This window comes from Erigeron canadensis, chromosome 2 (assembly GCF_010389155.1).
Source record: "Erigeron canadensis isolate Cc75 chromosome 2, C_canadensis_v1, whole genome shotgun sequence".
In the NCBI taxonomy this organism is placed as follows: domain Eukaryota; kingdom Viridiplantae; phylum Streptophyta; class Magnoliopsida; order Asterales; family Asteraceae; genus Erigeron; species Erigeron canadensis.
This window is the reverse complement of record NC_057762.1, coordinates 4,321,702-4,338,809: the sequence shown is the minus strand read 5'-3', so window position 1 is coordinate 4,338,809 and position 17,108 is coordinate 4,321,702. Positions and strand designations below refer to the sequence as shown.

The 17,108-nt window shown below is 33.6% G+C and overlaps 3 protein-coding genes across 5 annotated transcripts; 2 read left to right on the top strand and 1 right to left on the bottom strand.

Moving 5' to 3' along the window:
- Nucleotides 1-2,408: 2,408 nt before the first annotated feature.
- Nucleotides 2,409-6,029, top strand: LOC122588693 (pectinesterase 31-like). The gene is made up of 6 exons (XM_043760862.1): nucleotides 2,409-2,843; nucleotides 4,094-4,198; nucleotides 4,278-4,355; nucleotides 4,522-4,709; nucleotides 5,049-5,222; nucleotides 5,319-6,029. Exons 1-6 carry the CDS (start codon nucleotides 2,604-2,606, stop codon nucleotides 5,479-5,481), a joined length of 948 nt encoding a protein of 315 aa, XP_043616797.1. The 5' UTR covers nucleotides 2,409-2,603; the 3' UTR covers nucleotides 5,482-6,029.
- A 1,516-nt stretch (nucleotides 6,030-7,545) lies between these two features.
- LOC122588763 lies at nucleotides 7,546-9,097 on the top strand. Its single transcript, XM_043760955.1, has 5 exons — nucleotides 7,546-7,810; nucleotides 7,889-7,975; nucleotides 8,339-8,488; nucleotides 8,566-8,763; nucleotides 8,843-9,097. Exons 1-5 carry the CDS (start codon nucleotides 7,562-7,564, stop codon nucleotides 8,942-8,944), a joined length of 786 nt encoding a protein of 261 aa, XP_043616890.1. The 5' UTR covers nucleotides 7,546-7,561; the 3' UTR covers nucleotides 8,945-9,097.
- A 150-nt stretch (nucleotides 9,098-9,247) lies between these two features.
- Nucleotides 9,248-12,855, bottom strand: LOC122588764 (vesicle transport v-SNARE 11-like). Of its 3 annotated transcripts, none has more exons than XM_043760958.1 (6): nucleotides 12,746-12,855; nucleotides 12,533-12,629; nucleotides 10,962-11,020; nucleotides 10,693-10,881; nucleotides 10,233-10,403; nucleotides 9,248-9,664 (listed from the first exon to the last, which is right to left on the bottom strand). In XM_043760958.1, the coding sequence occupies exons 2-6, from the start codon at nucleotides 12,624-12,626 to the stop codon at nucleotides 9,512-9,514; spliced, it is 666 nt and encodes a 221-aa protein (XP_043616893.1). In that variant the 5' UTR covers nucleotides 12,627-12,629; nucleotides 12,746-12,855; the 3' UTR covers nucleotides 9,248-9,511. The 3 variants fall into 3 exon arrangements, with proteins under 3 accessions (XP_043616893.1, XP_043616892.1, XP_043616891.1); XM_043760957.1 differs by having other exon boundaries at nucleotides 12,533-12,632; nucleotides 12,746-12,854; XM_043760956.1 differs by having other exon boundaries at nucleotides 12,533-12,682; nucleotides 12,746-12,850.
- Nucleotides 12,856-17,108: the final 4,253 nt, after the last annotated feature.

The window sequence follows — 17,108 nt, the reverse complement described above, 5'->3', positions numbered from 1 at the left end:
TAGGAAACGAGTCAGGGACATATACATATAGTTATTTTGTAGCTTCAAATAAAATGAGGGGGTTTTCCACAAAGTGATTTCCTCTTGGGAGGTCTCAGGTTTGGATCCTGTCACATGCAAATGTGGTGAGGGGGTCTTAGCAATGTTATACTCATCTAACACATGAGGAGCAAACCCTTTAGGGCATTGCCAGGAGATGAACCGACGTGAGCGCATCCGCGTGGGGGGTGTTAGCCATTTATCCGTTACTGCCTTTTAAAAAAATATATATAAATAAATAAATAAATAAAATGAGTGAGTATAAATACAATAATATTCCTTTTACTTTAAGTCGACATCGAAATGACAATAGATGCACGTACATTGTTTTATTTTATTGTTTTTTTTTAAATAGTAGATGCACGTACGTGATGTTGGCTCAAGGTTTATTTTGGGCCACTAACAAGATTAAACTTGAGGGTCTGGTTTATTAAAATACTAATTAAAATAAACAAAAAAACTTAAATAATAGTTCATTTTGTGCTGTTAAAAAAAAAAAGTTAGATGCAAAAATCAATAATGGTGTGAGTAGAATACAAATTCTATAAAGGTATATAGCTCAAAATCTAAACCTTCAAGTCTACTGTAATATTGATGCCTTAAATTTTTTGGTACCCACTAATAAACTATTCAGTATGACACGTAAGATGTGTTTGTCAAAAGTAGCTGTATCTTTTAGTTGAAGCTATAAGTTGTAGCTTTTAATTGTAGCTGTAAGCTGTTGCTTTTATTTATTAAAAGTGTTTGGTATGGTAGCTGTAGTTGTGACTTTAAGAGGCATTTATGTAACTTTTAAAGAGTAAAAACTTAATCGAAAAGCTAAATCTCCTGAAACGCTACTTCAACTATCGTTTCATTTTGGAGTTTTTTCTTTCAAATAAAAGCTAAAGCTAGTTGAATTCAAACAAAGTTTTTAATATTTTAGGAGCTTTTAGTTTAAAGTAAAAAGTTAAAGCTCTTAAAAACCTTTTTAAAAAGCTTGTGCCAAACATAGCTGTAGTATATCAATAATCTTGATTCTTAACTGGACTGATCGATTAGATTCAAGACATATTTCAAATTCCACTTATATAAAACTTTGAGACGGTTAATTTTGGTTACCTTTTCACAATATGAGTATAAGATTTTTTACAAGATTTATAGAGATCGGATATCTATGTATATATATATACACATTGGATAAAGTTTATTTAAAGTTATATAACTTTGTAAGTAAACTTGAAAGTTTTCTAACCCTTCGACTAAAAAGGTCAAGAAAGTTGGAAAGTTTCTAACCCTTAGACTAAAATAAAAAATTAAGATTCAAACTTGATTTTTGAATCTTGACTATTGATACAAGTCTTATATTAAAATTTTACTAAAATTAAAAATTAAGATCCAAACTTATTTTTTGAATCACTATTGATATAAATCTTATATTAAAATTTTCATCATTCCACCTAACTACAATCCACATCATTTATCTCATTTATGTATATAAAAAATTCCAAACCAAATTAAAGTGTTTATCTAGACTATCTTATAAAGATGTGATTACACCATCGATGTTAAAGTTGCATCAATTGGATATGGAATTGACCAATATACTCTTAATAATAAAATTATACTATTTGTCTTTTATTATTTACAATATCTTTACTAACCCTTCACATTAACTACTTTTACATCAATTATCTACACTACTTAACACCGTCTCAACTACCAACAGTCGCCCCTACCACCGACGCATTGCGCTGGTACCATACTAGTTAAAATATAAAATTTACTTCCGATAAGTCAATTATATTCTTCGATTTGGTGTATATAGAAGAAAAAAGAATAATCTCATTTTTAATTCAACAACACGTTTTGTGAGTATAGTCATGGATTAAATTTAGACTTTAAGCCAATCCAGATATAAAATTTTGATGTGGGAGGTTGGAGTGGGTTCAATTTTTTTGAGTTTGGTTAGCTAATATTTTGGTTTGTTTTGCTAATGGTGTATTAATTCCCTTTTTGGTGTATACACTTGGTGTATGTATTGTGAACTTGTTTATGGCTTTAACTTGGTAATTGACGAAATTAGTTGAGGACTAGGTGTCTTGATCAAAATTTTATAGTATAAATCGAAAACGTGTGATAAAACAAAACCGTAATTTTTGTTTTTTTTGAAAACGTGCATAAAAAAACTTGTACCTTCCATATTAAAAGTCTGTCCCCTGATTTTCATGATAAATATACAAACAATTTATGCACCTTAGACACAGCCCAAGGGCTGTATTTAGCAAACCTTTTTTTTTATTATTTTTTTTACCTCGGCCTGTTTTACCACTGTTAAAACAGTTAAATCCTTTAATAGAGAAAAAATCTACTCACTTTCAGCAAAGCTGCCCTCCATCAATCAACAATCCTTCCTTCCTCCCTTGACTGATAAATAAATTCCAGCTTTATTTCTTCTTTTATTTCACAATCAATCAATCATTAACATCTCTCACACTATATATATCTATATCTATATCTATATATTATAAAAAAACCACTACAAAGAATAATTGATTTAGTTAACTAGTGAGACCAATAAAAAAATGGCGAGAGTAATAACGGTGTCACAAGATGGAACAGGAAACCACCGGACATTACAAGAAGCAGTGGACACTGTTCCCTTTTCCAACACGTGTCGCACCGTGATTCGTTTGTCACCAGGGATATACAAACAGCCTCTGTATATACCCAAGACCAAAAACCTTATCACCATTGCTGGGTTGTCCCCTGAAGTTACTGTTGTTACTTGGAACAATACTGCCACCAAAATTGATCATCATCAGGTTGGTCCCCTTTATTAATTATTAATTACAATTATTTATTTATTTTTAGTATTATTTTGTATGAGACTTATCAAAGATAAAGTTTGTATTTGATTTTTTGATGGGGTTTATTTTAGGGTTTTGTTTTGCGGTGTAGTTCAAATTTTTTTTTTTTTTGGAAAGAATGAAGAAGGGTGTTTGTGTTTAAATTTAGGATTTTGCGTTAACACGCAGGAAATGTTCGTATATTATTATAATTATATAAAATGTCCCCCTGAAATTCATGATCAACCGCCATGTACAACATTTTTCCTGAATGTTGAAAATGAATGGTTTTTTTCTCGTAAAATGCAATAGTGAAGTACTTCAGTCTTTCTAAGTTATACGCGGCTGAAATATGCACTCCCAAAGTTAGTTGGAAAGAAAAGGGCACAATTTTTAGAAAATACTAGAAAGATAGGAAAATATTCCACTGAATTGAGGAAAGCCACTATTTGGGTACTAGAACGGTACCCGCGCGATGCGGCAGTGGCAATGACGGGTGGTGGTGGCGTGCGACAGTAGCGGCGGTGGTGGGGATGTAATGGCGACGGCGCGTGGCGGCGATTAGTGGTGGCGGCGAGTGGTTTAGGTTACTGATGTAATGTGATTTTCATGAATTGGTGAAACTTAAAATTCAATGTTAAAAGTTAAAACGTAAAAATCAACAAAAACCCAAATTTTGCTTTATATTATAAAGTATAGATAGATATAGATTGACTGAGTTTTTGCAAACGGACTTTCTAGCTGTCTACTGTTTTAGAAGGTTTCTTGTGTTTTCAAAATCGGTAAACAATAACAACTGAACAGTTTTGTTGGTTTTTTGGGAAGTTTCAGTAGTTGTATTCTACCATAGATACTTCGGTTTCCTGAAAGTAAAGAAAATTAGCTGCAACTAAATGCACTTAAAGCACTTCCTGGCATATTATCCATATACTCAAGAGCGCATATCACGTATAAATGTTTAATTAAATTAGCAATGGGCTAATTCACTAAAACACAATTTTAAACGCATTGTTGAATACAAACTACTTTCAGTTTCAACTGCTTTCAAAAAAAATAATTCTTCAAAAAAGCTGAAGATAGATTGCATGTTAAAAGAATTCTTTGAAGTGATTGTTCTTGTTATATATTGCAACTAGTTGTACGAAGTAGATGTTTCTTACAAATAAAATCACAGAGTTACCAATTTGTGCCAGTTTAATATGCTCATGTAACCTATCTATGCACAGCCAGCACGACTTATTGGGACTGGAACATTTGGATGTGGTACTACCATTGTTGAAGGGGAGGACTTCATTGCTGAAAATATCACATTTGAAAACTCTGCCCCTGAGGTTTTTTTCCTTCATTTCTTATAACGTGACTGAAACTGCGATGTCAACCTTCTGCTTGTTTACCAACTCTTTTATTCAGGGCTCTGGGCAGGCTGTGGCTATGAGAGTAACAGCTGATCGTTGTGCTTTCTACAATTGCAGATTTCTTGGTTGGCAGGTAAGTACTTTATTTCCTGGTAATCAGTTTGGTAAGTTGTTATTAAAAGTGGATCCCTTATTCTTGAGCTTACCATTAGTAAGGGCACTCTGTTATTGGCATGTTTATATCAGCATTATAAGTAGGATTATAGAAAGTTCTGATCTTTTTTTTTTGTGTGTGGCAGGATACCCTTTATCTGCATTATGGGAAGCAATATTTGAAAGATTGTTATATCGAGGGTAGTGTGGATTTCATTTTCGGAAATAGCACTGCTTTGCTGGAACATTGTCACATACATTGTAAATCAGGTGGTTACATCACAGCCCAAAGTCGAAAATCTTCTCAAGAGACAACTGGCTATGTATTTTTAAGGTTTGCAGTCAACTATCTTTTGTCATGTCTTAAGTTTATTCAGATTGTGTTCAATTACGAACTTAGCATAAGTACGTATGCATTTGGGAAATGATATGATAGACCATGGCAAATAACTAGCATACGTCTTTTGATTGTGTCAATTGCTAACTTTTCTCGTCACTTTGCGCAAGCACATTGCATTTGGGCTATGATATAATAGACCAGGCCAAATAACTATCATATGTGTTCAGATCGTTTTGAATTACCCACTTTTCATATAACTTTGCAGAAGTATCTATGCATTTGGGCTATGATATGATAGACCATGACAAATAACTGGCATCTGTGTTGATGCAGGTGTGTCATAACAGGTAATGGAGGGACACAATACGCATATCTAGGGCGGCCATGGGGACCTTTTGGAAGGGTGGTTTTTGCATACACTTACATGGATGCATGTATTAAGCATCATGGTTGGAATAACTGGGGAAAAGCCGAGAACGAGAGATCTGCTTGCTTTTATGAGTACAGGTATCTATGCATGTTATGTTTATATTTCTCAGCTATTGGTATTATAAGATATTGCTGATTAATCAGAGGGTTTCATGATCGACAAACAATGCACAGATGTTTTGGTCCAGGGAGTTGCCAGGATCAACGTGTAACATGGGCGAGAGAACTAGTTGATGAAGAAGCCAACCAATTCCTAATGCATACTTTCATTGACCCAAACCCTGATAGACCTTGGCTAGCACAAAGAATGGCTCTTCGGGTACCTTTTTCCGCGTAGCATACACACTTACTAGCATAAGCAAAGTTGCATGTTGCTTTACATTTACTTATGGATTAATTACCAATAGTCAAAAGGAAGTTTAGTCATTCATCCGTTGATGAATAACTAAGATGGTTAAGCAGTTTGACAGCTATTTGTCCGAAAATTAGCAGCTCACAAAACATCCCGAGGGTGGATTACTTATGTCCTATGTTGGAACCTTTGCACTTATGGCTTCACATGTAAGATTTTCTTACAGTTTTTATAATAATCATTACTTCAGAGAGTGAAGACGAGTTTTGTCAAACTGGTATAGCTGTTAAACTGGTGAATGACATATGGTGTATTAGTCTTGTCTTTTTTATTGGTGATTAACCTTATACTTGTTGTAAAAGGATTGGGACTTCAAACTTTATACTCTATAGTGTATTTTCTTGGAAGGAGATAAACGGTATGTATTTTGTTGCATCTTTTGTAAACGTCAAGATGATTCTTGTTTACACACCATTGTATTTGAGAATTATAGTAAGATGTTGCAATGTGGTATACCTATTGCTTACGGTAAAGGTCTTGTGTGCCACTTTTAGCTATTGATAGGTTGTATGGCTTGCCACGATCGCTCAAATTTAGTTTTTTATAATTTTATAGTATGGTATTCCTCTTTGTTGAATATATTTATAGAAGGCTGTTTTTTCGTTGAGTTGTGTGTAAATTTATGGCTTTTTGTGGTGCAAGTGTTTCGGTGTTCTAGTTGGTGTGTTTGCCGTCTTTTTGTAGATCTAGATTTATTTTGAGGTGGGGTGTGCTGTGATTTATTTCAAATGTTTTGGTGTATCCAGTTTATGGTACTGGTTTCAGACTTATATAAGTTAGTTAATTATCTATTTATATTCAATTATAAAATAGAATTGTGAAGATATAACAAATAAATATCTTCAACGATCCAGACAAAACAACACTTTTTGGTACGATTTATTTCAATCAAACCAAATGTTTTACATCCTCATTATAACAAACCACTATGCATTAGGAAGCGTCCGAAGCGATAGACTAGGTATCGCTATTTCTGTTTATCTTTTCTTTCGTTTTCCCTTTTATTTAACAGTCCATTTTTATTAATTAAAAAAAAAAAGGAACTTTTGCAAGATGTTCGAAGGATTACATTTTTTTTTTGAAAGGTCGAAGGATTACATTTAAAGACCTTGTTTATCACTCCAAATAGACCATGAAAACCAAATACTTATAACGTTTCAACAACCAAACTAAAGATAATGAAACAATCATAATGTTTCGAAAATCGAAAGTGTTGTAGTGTCGAAAGTGTTATATTGTTACTAAGTGTGCTATAAATATATACAAGTTTTACAACAGTAAATGTATGAATATAGTAGAAGTATCAATAGTGAGATTTCTTTTTTAGGTGTGAATTACTTGGGAGGTCTATCATGATTGTCTAAACGGGTTTGCGTTATAGAAACCCCATCGATTTCACTCACCCAGGACCGATATAAGTGGTAATTAAATACATATGGGGTCACCTTCAAATAAGTTAAAAGTTAAACATGAGAAAAATTTATGAGAAAATAAGGCTCCTTGCGACTAGACCCGGTTAAGAAAAGAACATGCATTTGTTGCACATTTGTTCGGGACAAGTTAGCAAAACTGTTTTATTTATTATAAAAATTAGGAAATTGATGTTTAACGTGCATAAATTTTTTTTATAGTTTTCATATAAAAATGTATCCATAATGTATCTTAAATACTGCCCTGTTAATAATGCGCTTAGCAAAACCAAATTATTAGAGGTAATTATTGTCGTTTTTTAAAAGGGAGATTACTTGGGTCACACTTGGTAACGTCAAATCCTCCAGATCCACTAATAAGTCGCCACCACGAAATTCACTTTCAAGATAACGTTTAATGCTTGGGTGGGTCAGTCTCCACCTGATTCCCCGGTAGTCGTCACCCAAATCATCCATCCATTTCATCCTCCTACTCCTAGCTAATATTCATTCAATTTCATTTCTACATTACACAATATACAATATACATCTCCTATAATAATAATAATAATTAATTAATTAAATTAAATAAATAGATGGCGCTACTGCCCGTACTAAAATCATCATCATCATTATCATCATGCAACTTCCACCATAAAATGATTAAAATCACACATCACCACCCCACCGCAACTCCAGTTTTAAAACAGAATAATAATAGCTGGCCTAAAAGAAATCAATTTTGTTCATTATCAAAATCGAGAATATGTTGCAAGGTTTCCTCCTCAGCTGCTACTTATTCTTCAAGAATTGCTACTGATATTTACCTCTACGAATCCCCTCACGTACGTCCTATACATACAAATATTTTCCTATATATATTAACAATTATATAATCGTTAGTTTAATTTAATTCCCCACAGGCTTCGTTTGATGAGTATTTAGAGGATAAACCAAGAGTATTCAAAGCCATATTTCCTGATAAACGTCGAAGCCAACAACTTAATCATGTATGTATTTATTATATTATGGGGATTAGTTCCCTCGAATGCAAGAAACTTTGAACGAATGTCTATAGTAGGAAATAACTAAAGTTCTGTGTATCGTATGTAAACAACTTTGAAATAATGTTTATTGTATGTAAGAATTTCGTTTCAACTAATTACAATCTGACAAGTGACACCTGTATATGGTTGCCACGCATGTTTTCTTACATTTCTAGTTGCTTACATAGAATATACATAACTTTAGTTTTTTTCTACTATAGACATTCGGTCAAAGATAGTTACATTCCAGGAAACTAATCCCTTATATTATGTATATATCTTGTTCAATTATTATTACTCAATATTTACGTTTATATGTTATGACAGGAAGAATGGAGAGTACATATGTTACCTATACACTTCTTTTTCTTGACCTGTAATCCAGTGGTCGATATGCGGTTAAGATGTAAAACGGGTGGGTATGATTACCCCACCGGAGTTCCGCCCCAAATCACCAAAGTTCTTGATCTTGACATTGTGAGCTTTCTAGCTACTTGCTCTACTCGGCCTTTCCCATAGTCGATCTAGTTTCTTAATGCGTTATAGTTTTTCAGATACGATGGGAGCTTCTTGGGTTAGAAGATATTGTCAAGCCGTCTGAGTTCTCTCTTGGAGTTAAAGGGGCGTTGTATCCTTTTAGACAAGGAAACAAGAGTCGGCTTAAAGGTCAATTAACTATGAGTATAACGTTTGATTTACCTCCCGTGCTTTCTTTGATACCAGAGGATGTTCGCAGAGATGTAGCAGAGACGGTTAGACGTCCTTCAATACATATGCCTACATATGATTTCTTAAATACGTTGCAGATAATGAATGTTTTGATGATAATAGGTGTTGAAGCGACTAGTGGAGAACATGAAGGACAAAGTGAATGGTAGTCTGCTTGCTGATTATAGCAGATTCAAGACAGAACGGGCGATGAAACTAGTTTGAGCTAGCATGATTGCAGACTGGTCGGGATTCACCATTTTTCTGTGCAGAGATAATTGTGTGTAAAGAACCTGTAAAAATGTTGTGTTCCTCTTATTTTCCCTGTACTTTGCATAACAGAATAATATAAGAGATTATTTGAACATCGCCTAGAAAGACATTTTGTTCAGTTTCCAGGCTAAAATGGATAATAATGATTGACCCAATAGATACTTTCAAATGTTATTTATGAAACTTAGCAATCAACAAGCACTTGTGTAGTGTTAGCAAAGAGCAAAAAACATAACACCTGGAATTCAGGAGATCTTAATATCAACAGCAACTTCTTCCATTATGAAAAAATTTATCCGAAATACAATGCTCTTAGATTATGATCCACTCCCTCTCTCACAACAATGTAAAATGCATAAGAGATGCAGAGATAGACTCCCATCTTTTCAGCTTTTTTGGTTTTAAATTAAATCCTATATCACAAATCCACGATGAAGAGCACACACGCCGCAATAATAAAAACCAACAAGGGTGTTGATAAATACTCGAGTATCAAAAAGAACAGTTATACTTGAAAGGCTAATTCTTCAACTTGAAGTAAAGAATCAAAATGATGGCAAGCACGAGTACTGCAACGATGGAACCGATGATCCACTTATTCCTGCTCATCCTTCTTGACATGTTGGTCATGATCTTTTTACTCTTGCTTATGTTTTCATCAACTCCATTAAGCTGCAAAAAGACAAATTAACTTCAGCATTCAGGTTATACAGGACCAAAAAAGCGAAGTAAGGCAGGGCATTCTCTTGAGGAGGCAAACTCAAGCCACTTGTGTGAAAATATGTCCATCAGGTGATGATGTTCTTTGTTCATAGACACAAAATCTCACAAAAAGCCAGTTGGGCACACGTGTATTCCATTCCCTGAGGTAGCGGCCTAGAGGTGGCAATTTCAACCCGTTTACTAAATAAACAACACAGTCCGGGAATATGTCCAACGGGTACAAAAAATATATTAGCTAAAGAAGCCAAAGGGTAATTTTATTGTCTACATCATATTTCTCCCATACCCCGCACACCAGCTGGATTGGGTATTATTGTGGTTTTCTAATCATACTGGACTCTGATTATTTATTTAAAACATTTTTCGACAAAAAGAGTGTTTCCATTTTCCAGCCAACCGAACCGGGACAAATTATCACATCTAGCTAGGGCAGATAGCAGAAAATATAACCCTGTTGCATGGCATGAGAGAATATTGCATCTAAATGAGATAATGTGAATGCCATTATATGACATACTGTTCGATGGGCATGCAAGAGAGACTGTCGTTGTTGGTTAAGATCTTGAAGAACTGAAACCGCGAGCTCTTCAGTTTGCAGCATCGTCTTTCTACTGTCCCTGACTCTATCACTGGTTTTATTTAATCTTTCTGTCGACATAAGTAGTCTTCCTTTTTGATCTGCTGAAACCTGTGACACCAGCATGTATAAAAATCTAGTCAAGCAGTTTTTGATTAGTTTTTAATAGCTCTACAACTTTGCCCTCTTATAACTTACCTAATTACTTGTTATAAAATTGGAACCTTTTTGACATGTTCAAAGCTTTACTTTTGAAGAGATCAACAGTAAAAAAATTTCCGAATGACAATAGTACCCTCTCTTCACTTAAATTTAACAAAACGCTACCTATAAGTTTTAGATTGTTTTGGGGTGGGGTCAGTGGAGGCCTATAAGTGACAAACAAGATTAATAACCTTACCGACGCAGCATCTGCCATTCCTGATTCCAACAACTCATCCCGCGAAGCCTGATTTAAATTGGTTGATGTAATTCGTTTAACTTCACTTTTCAAATTATTCAAATCAGATTTGTATTCCCTAAGCTTGGCAAGGAGTACAGCCTTCACATTTGGCTGCAGGCTTCTCGCCTCAAGGTCCATTTTCCTTATCTGGGGTAATAAGCCATGATTAAATCAGTCTGTGACACATTTATGAGAAACAATTTAGTAATAACAGAACAATACAGTACCAGAGATTCCGCTTCATCGAGTCCAACTTTTATTTCAGACAGTTTCTGTTTCTTCTGCTCTGCATGTGAATAAAAGTGCATCTTCATCCTTAGAAGGAAAATAATAAAGAAAAACAACGAAAAAAACACAATAGACCATTCACAAGATATATCCAGTTTTCGTTCAAACACAATTACTCTTCTTTTGCATTAAAAATAAACAGAAGAATATCTCCATCCTCAAAAACCACAGAAAGATAATGATCAAATGAAAAGAACAAAAACATAGGCTCTTCTCTTTTTTTTTTTTAAAATCATGTCCAAAAAATTCCAGTATGGTCGGAAATTTTGGTCTGTTTATACTGGAATGCATCTATTAATTACTTATGTTTGCTACGTATTAGAAGCATCTGCTCCTATAAGGATAAGAATCCGATATAATTATTGTTAGAAACTTCAATGATATAGCAAGATGTCCAACGGTCTCAAAAAACTGCACCAACTAAAGCTATAAATAGGGATTTAATGATCAATATGGCCCAGTCCATGGTTTAATAATACAACAGCATCAACAATATCCAATCAAGCTGGTATGCGTGGTATGGGGGAGGTATGCCGTAGTCAGTCATATCCCTACCCAAGGGTAGAGAGATGTCTACACGGTTTGACAACATCCCAAACCACAGGGGAGGTATGACGTAGACAGTCATATCACATCAACCAAACGGGCAAAGCCACACAAAAAGAGTTTGGATAAGCCATTTTCCATTTAGACCGCGATTACTTGAACAACACAAAGATTGTAGTTACAACAATCGGCAGGAGGTATAATTCTCCTTTACTAAATAAAAAGCTCCCTTTGAATGCATTATCTTCAACCTCGTAAGAAGATACACAAACTTATCTTCAAACGAGCCTGAATATCCAACTACGTAGGGTGTGTTTAGTTGTAGAAAACCAAGAGTGTTTTCTAGAAAAACTATCAAGGGAGACATAACAAATAGAAAACGAGTTCAGATGTGGTTTTTCCCAAAAAGAAATTTCATGAAAACAGAAAACTGAATTTTCTACTTTATAACTCTACCATGGAAAACTCATTTTTAATTTTTCGAATTATTTTTCACATTAGAAACACTGAAAGCTCCGCGTGTTTTTCACTTGACAACTAACACATTTTCAAAATTTTCATTAGTTTTCTAGAGATAAAATGCTCTTTTCATTTTCTTGAGAATGTGAAAATCAAAGAAGTTTTTAATAACTAAACTCAACCTAATAATCTCAATCGATAGGGGAATTGATGGAATAATAATAATTCTAATTATTATTATATCAATATATATATATATATATATCTCAAGTCTTAACAAGCAAGGTTTGGATCAAGTGGTTAACACTTTTGCATCTGAATACAGAGGACATGGGTCCTGTAGTAGAAGTAAAGTTGTCTATATCTTAACCGCCCCAATAGACAGTAGGTATTGGGAGTTTTTTTTATCCTTCTTATATTATGTCCTCATGTATCTATAGCCACATTATTATAAATTAACAAGAATATATATAATTGAGAGAAAAAAAAAAAAAAAAGGATGTACCTCCATCGAGAAGAGAGGTGGATGTAGACTTTTTGGACAATGCGGCAGAAAGCTCACAGTATTGACGTTCGTAACCTTCAAACACCTCACTCATCGTCTTCTTCAATTACACACAATTTGATCACAACAATTCTAAATTAAATAATCAATCTGCAAAAATGGAAACTATTTAATTATTAATTATTGCCGAAAGCATATTTTAGCATTGAATACCTGACACTGGACGGAGATCGGAATATTAGGACTTGGTTTTTGTTTCGCCGGAAAGCGGATGAATGATTTTTGTTTTCGTTTTTATTCAAATTTAAATTTAATAATAAAAGGGAATTCGGAAAAGGGAGGATGATGAAAGCACGTGTTATATCAGAAAGAAAAAAAACAAAGTTTTTATCGGGTGGTAAACAATTCGGTTCGGTTAGCTAGAAATTTCGAACTGTTTTTCGGGTTTTGGTTCGGTTTGGTTAACTAGAAATTTTGAACCGTTAATTTCAGTTACCTGAAAAAGTTGGTTAATTTCGGTTTCATTTTCGGTTAACCATTTATTAAGGTTATATTAATATAAAGTTTAAGTTTTCAATTATAATAATCAATTTACATTGTATTAATTAATTTTTTCTATCTATAATAGACATTTAACTAAATTAGTATTTTGTTTTATAAATAAATATACATTACATTTAATATTGAATTAACTTTTTCAAATGTTTTATTTATGAAATGCAAGTTTCTATTTATGAATATCATGATTTACTACTTAAAATGTCTTTTATATGATAGTATTAATATTTTAGATAAATATTTTAAACAAAGTTAACAACTTTTTTTAAAAAAAGAGTGTATATATATATTATATATAAAAATTACTTAGAATATTCAAAATTAATCATAGATTGTGAAATAAAGTTAGTAAAATTGTTAATATTTTAGGCAACAAATACAAAAATTTAGCTAAATAAATATGTAAATGATGTATTCATGTAATACATATATGTGTAAATATACATATATATGATTATATGTAGGTATATAACAAAATTCGGTTCGGTTCGATTAACCGCGGTAATAAATATTTCGGATATTTCGGATATTCGAATACCTTATTTAAAAAAATCAATATTTTATTATTTAATATCCAAAAATATCCGAAACTATCCGATATTTTCCAAAACTATCCAAGAAATTTATAATCATTATCCGAAAAAATATATATATTCCTTAAAATTCGGATAGTTCGGATATCCGAATTTCGAATATCCGAGATTCTGATATATGTTCTGATATTGAAATCTACTATCTGAAATTTCGGATATTCCGAAACTTCGGATATCTGACTTTGAACACCCCTAGTTGATGGTCATATTTGACAAGGTGATATACACAAAATGATTGTCATTTTTGGCAGTGAAAAGTTACTATTATTGTTTGGAGTTCGTGAATGTGAGATACAGAGGAGGACGGTATATTATGTAAGGCTTAAAGAGATTACAAAGTTTGGGGATATTGTATAGAGTTTGCTTTAAAGTTTGAAGGAAACGAAGATCAATTGAATCGGTCATAATTAAAATTTTGTAAAACAACTCTACACATACATTTCATTACTTGTTTTAATATGATGATATAGTTATCATGGATATAAACATGTTCACATTACTTAAGTTTCTATGATACACTTATTATTGGGATATTTACCTAAATAAACAAAATAAAACCCCTATTTATACTTTAGACTCACTTTTTTAAAATAACTGATTTGAACAATATACTCGTGTGTTTTAAGTCTACATACCACGGATTGAACAGCTCCAATGAAAACACACCACCTGTTGACTCCCTGCAAACCCAACTATTCCCCCACGTTCCCCACCATATTCCTTTTGTTTTCCCTCTCTCTTCCCTCAAACACCTCCAGGATCATAACTCTCATATTCAAAAAAATTTATACTCCAAATCCACCCTTTTTATTGTTCAATCAGTCATTAAAATCAGAAAAAACACACCTTTAACACAGATTTAAATTGTGTTAATCTCTTTATTCTTTACTTTTTCTGAAAAAACCCTAAACCATGTGAAATTCGATTTTTGAACAATATTGTACTGCTCGTCTTTAGGGCGTGAACTTGGGCTGGCAGCACTAGTATTTCGGCTGATCTCGGAGTGTTGTATCATTCAAGAAATAAACATCGCGTTGCCTTTTGACTTGTGATATTTCATCAGGTATGGGGTTGTTGAGGGTGGGGTTCTTGTAGGAGTCATAAAGGGTCGAGCTGTTTATCAATTCCAATGGCTGGAAATGTCCCGTTGGCAAACACAAATCAGGTATACAAAACTTTTTTTTGTGTAGTTAAATTCCGTAAATGTTGTTTCATTTGGAACAAGCCCATTTGTTGTCATCTCAATCAAAACATTAATAAATGTACTATATGTTATAAGACTAGGTGTCACACCTTTCTTGACCATTTTCTCTTTTATTCTAAAAGCTTCTTCCAAATCGCGCCTGTTGCAAAGACCATGAATGATATTATTATATGTAACAACATAAGGCAAAACGCCAGCTTTCTCCATCTCAGATAACATAATCATAGCGTCTTTAATCCTCCCATCTATACACAAGGCCTTAATCCCAGTCGTAAACAAATAAACATCCGGTTTAACACCTTTCCGCAAAATACTAAAAACTTCATGACTTTTCTGAAACAAATAAAAGATTATTACCTTCTATAAATTCTTTATCATTGAATTGTATATGTGTATATGAAAGGGAGTGTTTTTAGTTATACTTGTATATATGAGTTTTCTTTTTTTATCAACAGGTTTTTTATACGGCTGATCTGACAATCAGGAGCAAGATAAGTTTTCTTGCTCTCATAAAGGATAAGTTCGGAAAAAATCAAAATAGAGATCTAATGTTTAGAGGGACTTGTTTTGGTCATTGGTTAGATATTCCGTATACAGACAATGAACCAGCATTAGTTAACTTGATACTCCAAACTCAAATCCCAATAAACCTAGATGTTCACGAGGAAAACCAACCATTGATATACAATGTTAGTGGGTTTAACCTAGAATTTGGTCGTGAGCAGTTTTGTTTGATTACTGCTTTACCATTCGAACCAATGGATTGGGCGCCATATTTACAAGGTGAAAATCCATTTCGGGACCGAGTTTTTAGACATGCGGAGGGTCCCTCGGTTACCTTATACGACTTTACAAGTTTGTTTCATAGTGAGCGATTTGATGATTTGAGTGATGAAAATGTCATACGTGTATGCTTAGTCATATGTTTAGAGCAGATATTTAACGGATGAGATACGAAACAATATACTAAGAATTGTCAAGGATATAAATGCATGGAATGCTTGTCCTTGGGGTTCGTATGTCTGGTCCACCACGTATGGATGCATAAGAAACGGGGATTTTCAACAGAATGGCTAATAGAGTGTTAAAGGCGGAACCTCCTACAACGCCAAAGTTTACTTTTGGTGGATTTATATGGGCGTTTAAGGTGATACAATAAAAGTTCCATAACAAAGTTTCTAATTTACATACTTATATTTATTTTTTTTTCTAATGTGTTAATATATACTTTATCGTAGATTTGGATTTTAGAGACTTTTGCAGCACATGTGCGTTGTTGGGAGCATGACTACGCCTTCATCCCAAGAGCCCTTGCTTGGAGAAAGCAATCCACATTTCATGTGAATGAGGATGCATCACCATTACTAAGTAGCATTAATAATGTAATATTCTACTTAATCTCTATATATTTGAAACTTTATAATCTGTTTGCCACTAAATAACTTGATTGTAACTCGTTACACATATATATGTTCATATAACTTGATATGTTACTGATTGCCAAAATAAATTGACTTTGTAGCTTAACCCACCAATACATCCCATACGGCCCAAGGATAGAGAACGTGCGCAAGAATGGTACATATCTAGTACAAGATTTTTTAATGGGATTATGGTCTCCATCCACCACCAATAAGGGATCATGGGGATCATGGTGTCCATCCGCCACCAGTAAGGGATCATGGGGATCATGGTGTCCATCCGCCACCAGTAATGAGACCAAAAGTAGTTACCGTTGAGGAGCGGCTACTCGCATTGGAGTCAATTAGCAAAGAGATGCAAGCGGTTAGCAAAGAGATACAAGCGGATATGCTGAGCTTGAAGAACCGTGTACTAGTAATTGAGCAGAAAGTTCAGGTAACTTTATTATTTTAAAATTGAACAAATAACAAAAGTATGTAATTATGTGCATGAAAAAACCATTATTTGAAGGTCAACGAGTACCATAAAGCTAGAGATTGTGTCGATCTTGACCTTTTAAACAATGAAGATGAGGATGAAGACGATGATTGGCACAAAATAGACGAGTTGCTAGAACTACATCAGGTTTGCTACAATTATTTTTGGTTTATGAATTTGCTTATTACGTGTATCCTTTATTTTCTTGAATTTATATATGCAGAATCACATAGAGAAAAAAGACCAAGAGGTTGACTACTCGAACAATTTGAACGAGCTGCAAAATTTATCGGTGTCACGTTCAAGTATAGATGAGATGGCC

Bases quoted from the DNA above. Each gene is read 5' to 3' on its own strand.
- LOC122588693 (XM_043760862.1), top strand. From the start codon at position 2,604: ATGGCGAGAGTAATAACGGTGTCACAAGATGGAACAGGAAACCACCGG. The intron at 4,199-4,277 runs GTTTTTTTCCTT...TCTTTTATTCAG, and splicing joins TTGAAAACTCTGCCCCTGAG to GGCTCTGGGCAGGCTGTGGC. The intron at 4,356-4,521 runs GTAAGTACTTTA...TGTGTGTGGCAG, and splicing joins GCAGATTTCTTGGTTGGCAG to GATACCCTTTATCTGCATTA.
- LOC122588763 (XM_043760955.1), top strand. From the start codon at position 7,562: ATGGCGCTACTGCCCGTACTAAAATCATCATCATCATTATCATCATGC. The intron at 7,811-7,888 runs GTACGTCCTATA...AATTCCCCACAG, and splicing joins ACCTCTACGAATCCCCTCAC to GCTTCGTTTGATGAGTATTT. The intron at 8,764-8,842 runs GTTAGACGTCCT...TGATGATAATAG, and splicing joins GCAGAGATGTAGCAGAGACG to GTGTTGAAGCGACTAGTGGA.
- LOC122588764 (XM_043760958.1), bottom strand. From the start codon at position 12,626: ATGAGTGAGGTGTTTGAAGGTTACGAACGTCAATACTGTGAGCTTTCT. The intron at 11,021-12,532 runs GTACATCCTTTT...ATTCACATGCAG, and splicing joins CACCTCTCTTCTCGATGGAG to AGCAGAAGAAACAGAAACTG. The intron at 9,665-10,232 runs GTATGTCATATA...GTCTTTTTGCAG, and splicing joins TCTTGCATGCCCATCGAACA to CTTAATGGAGTTGATGAAAA.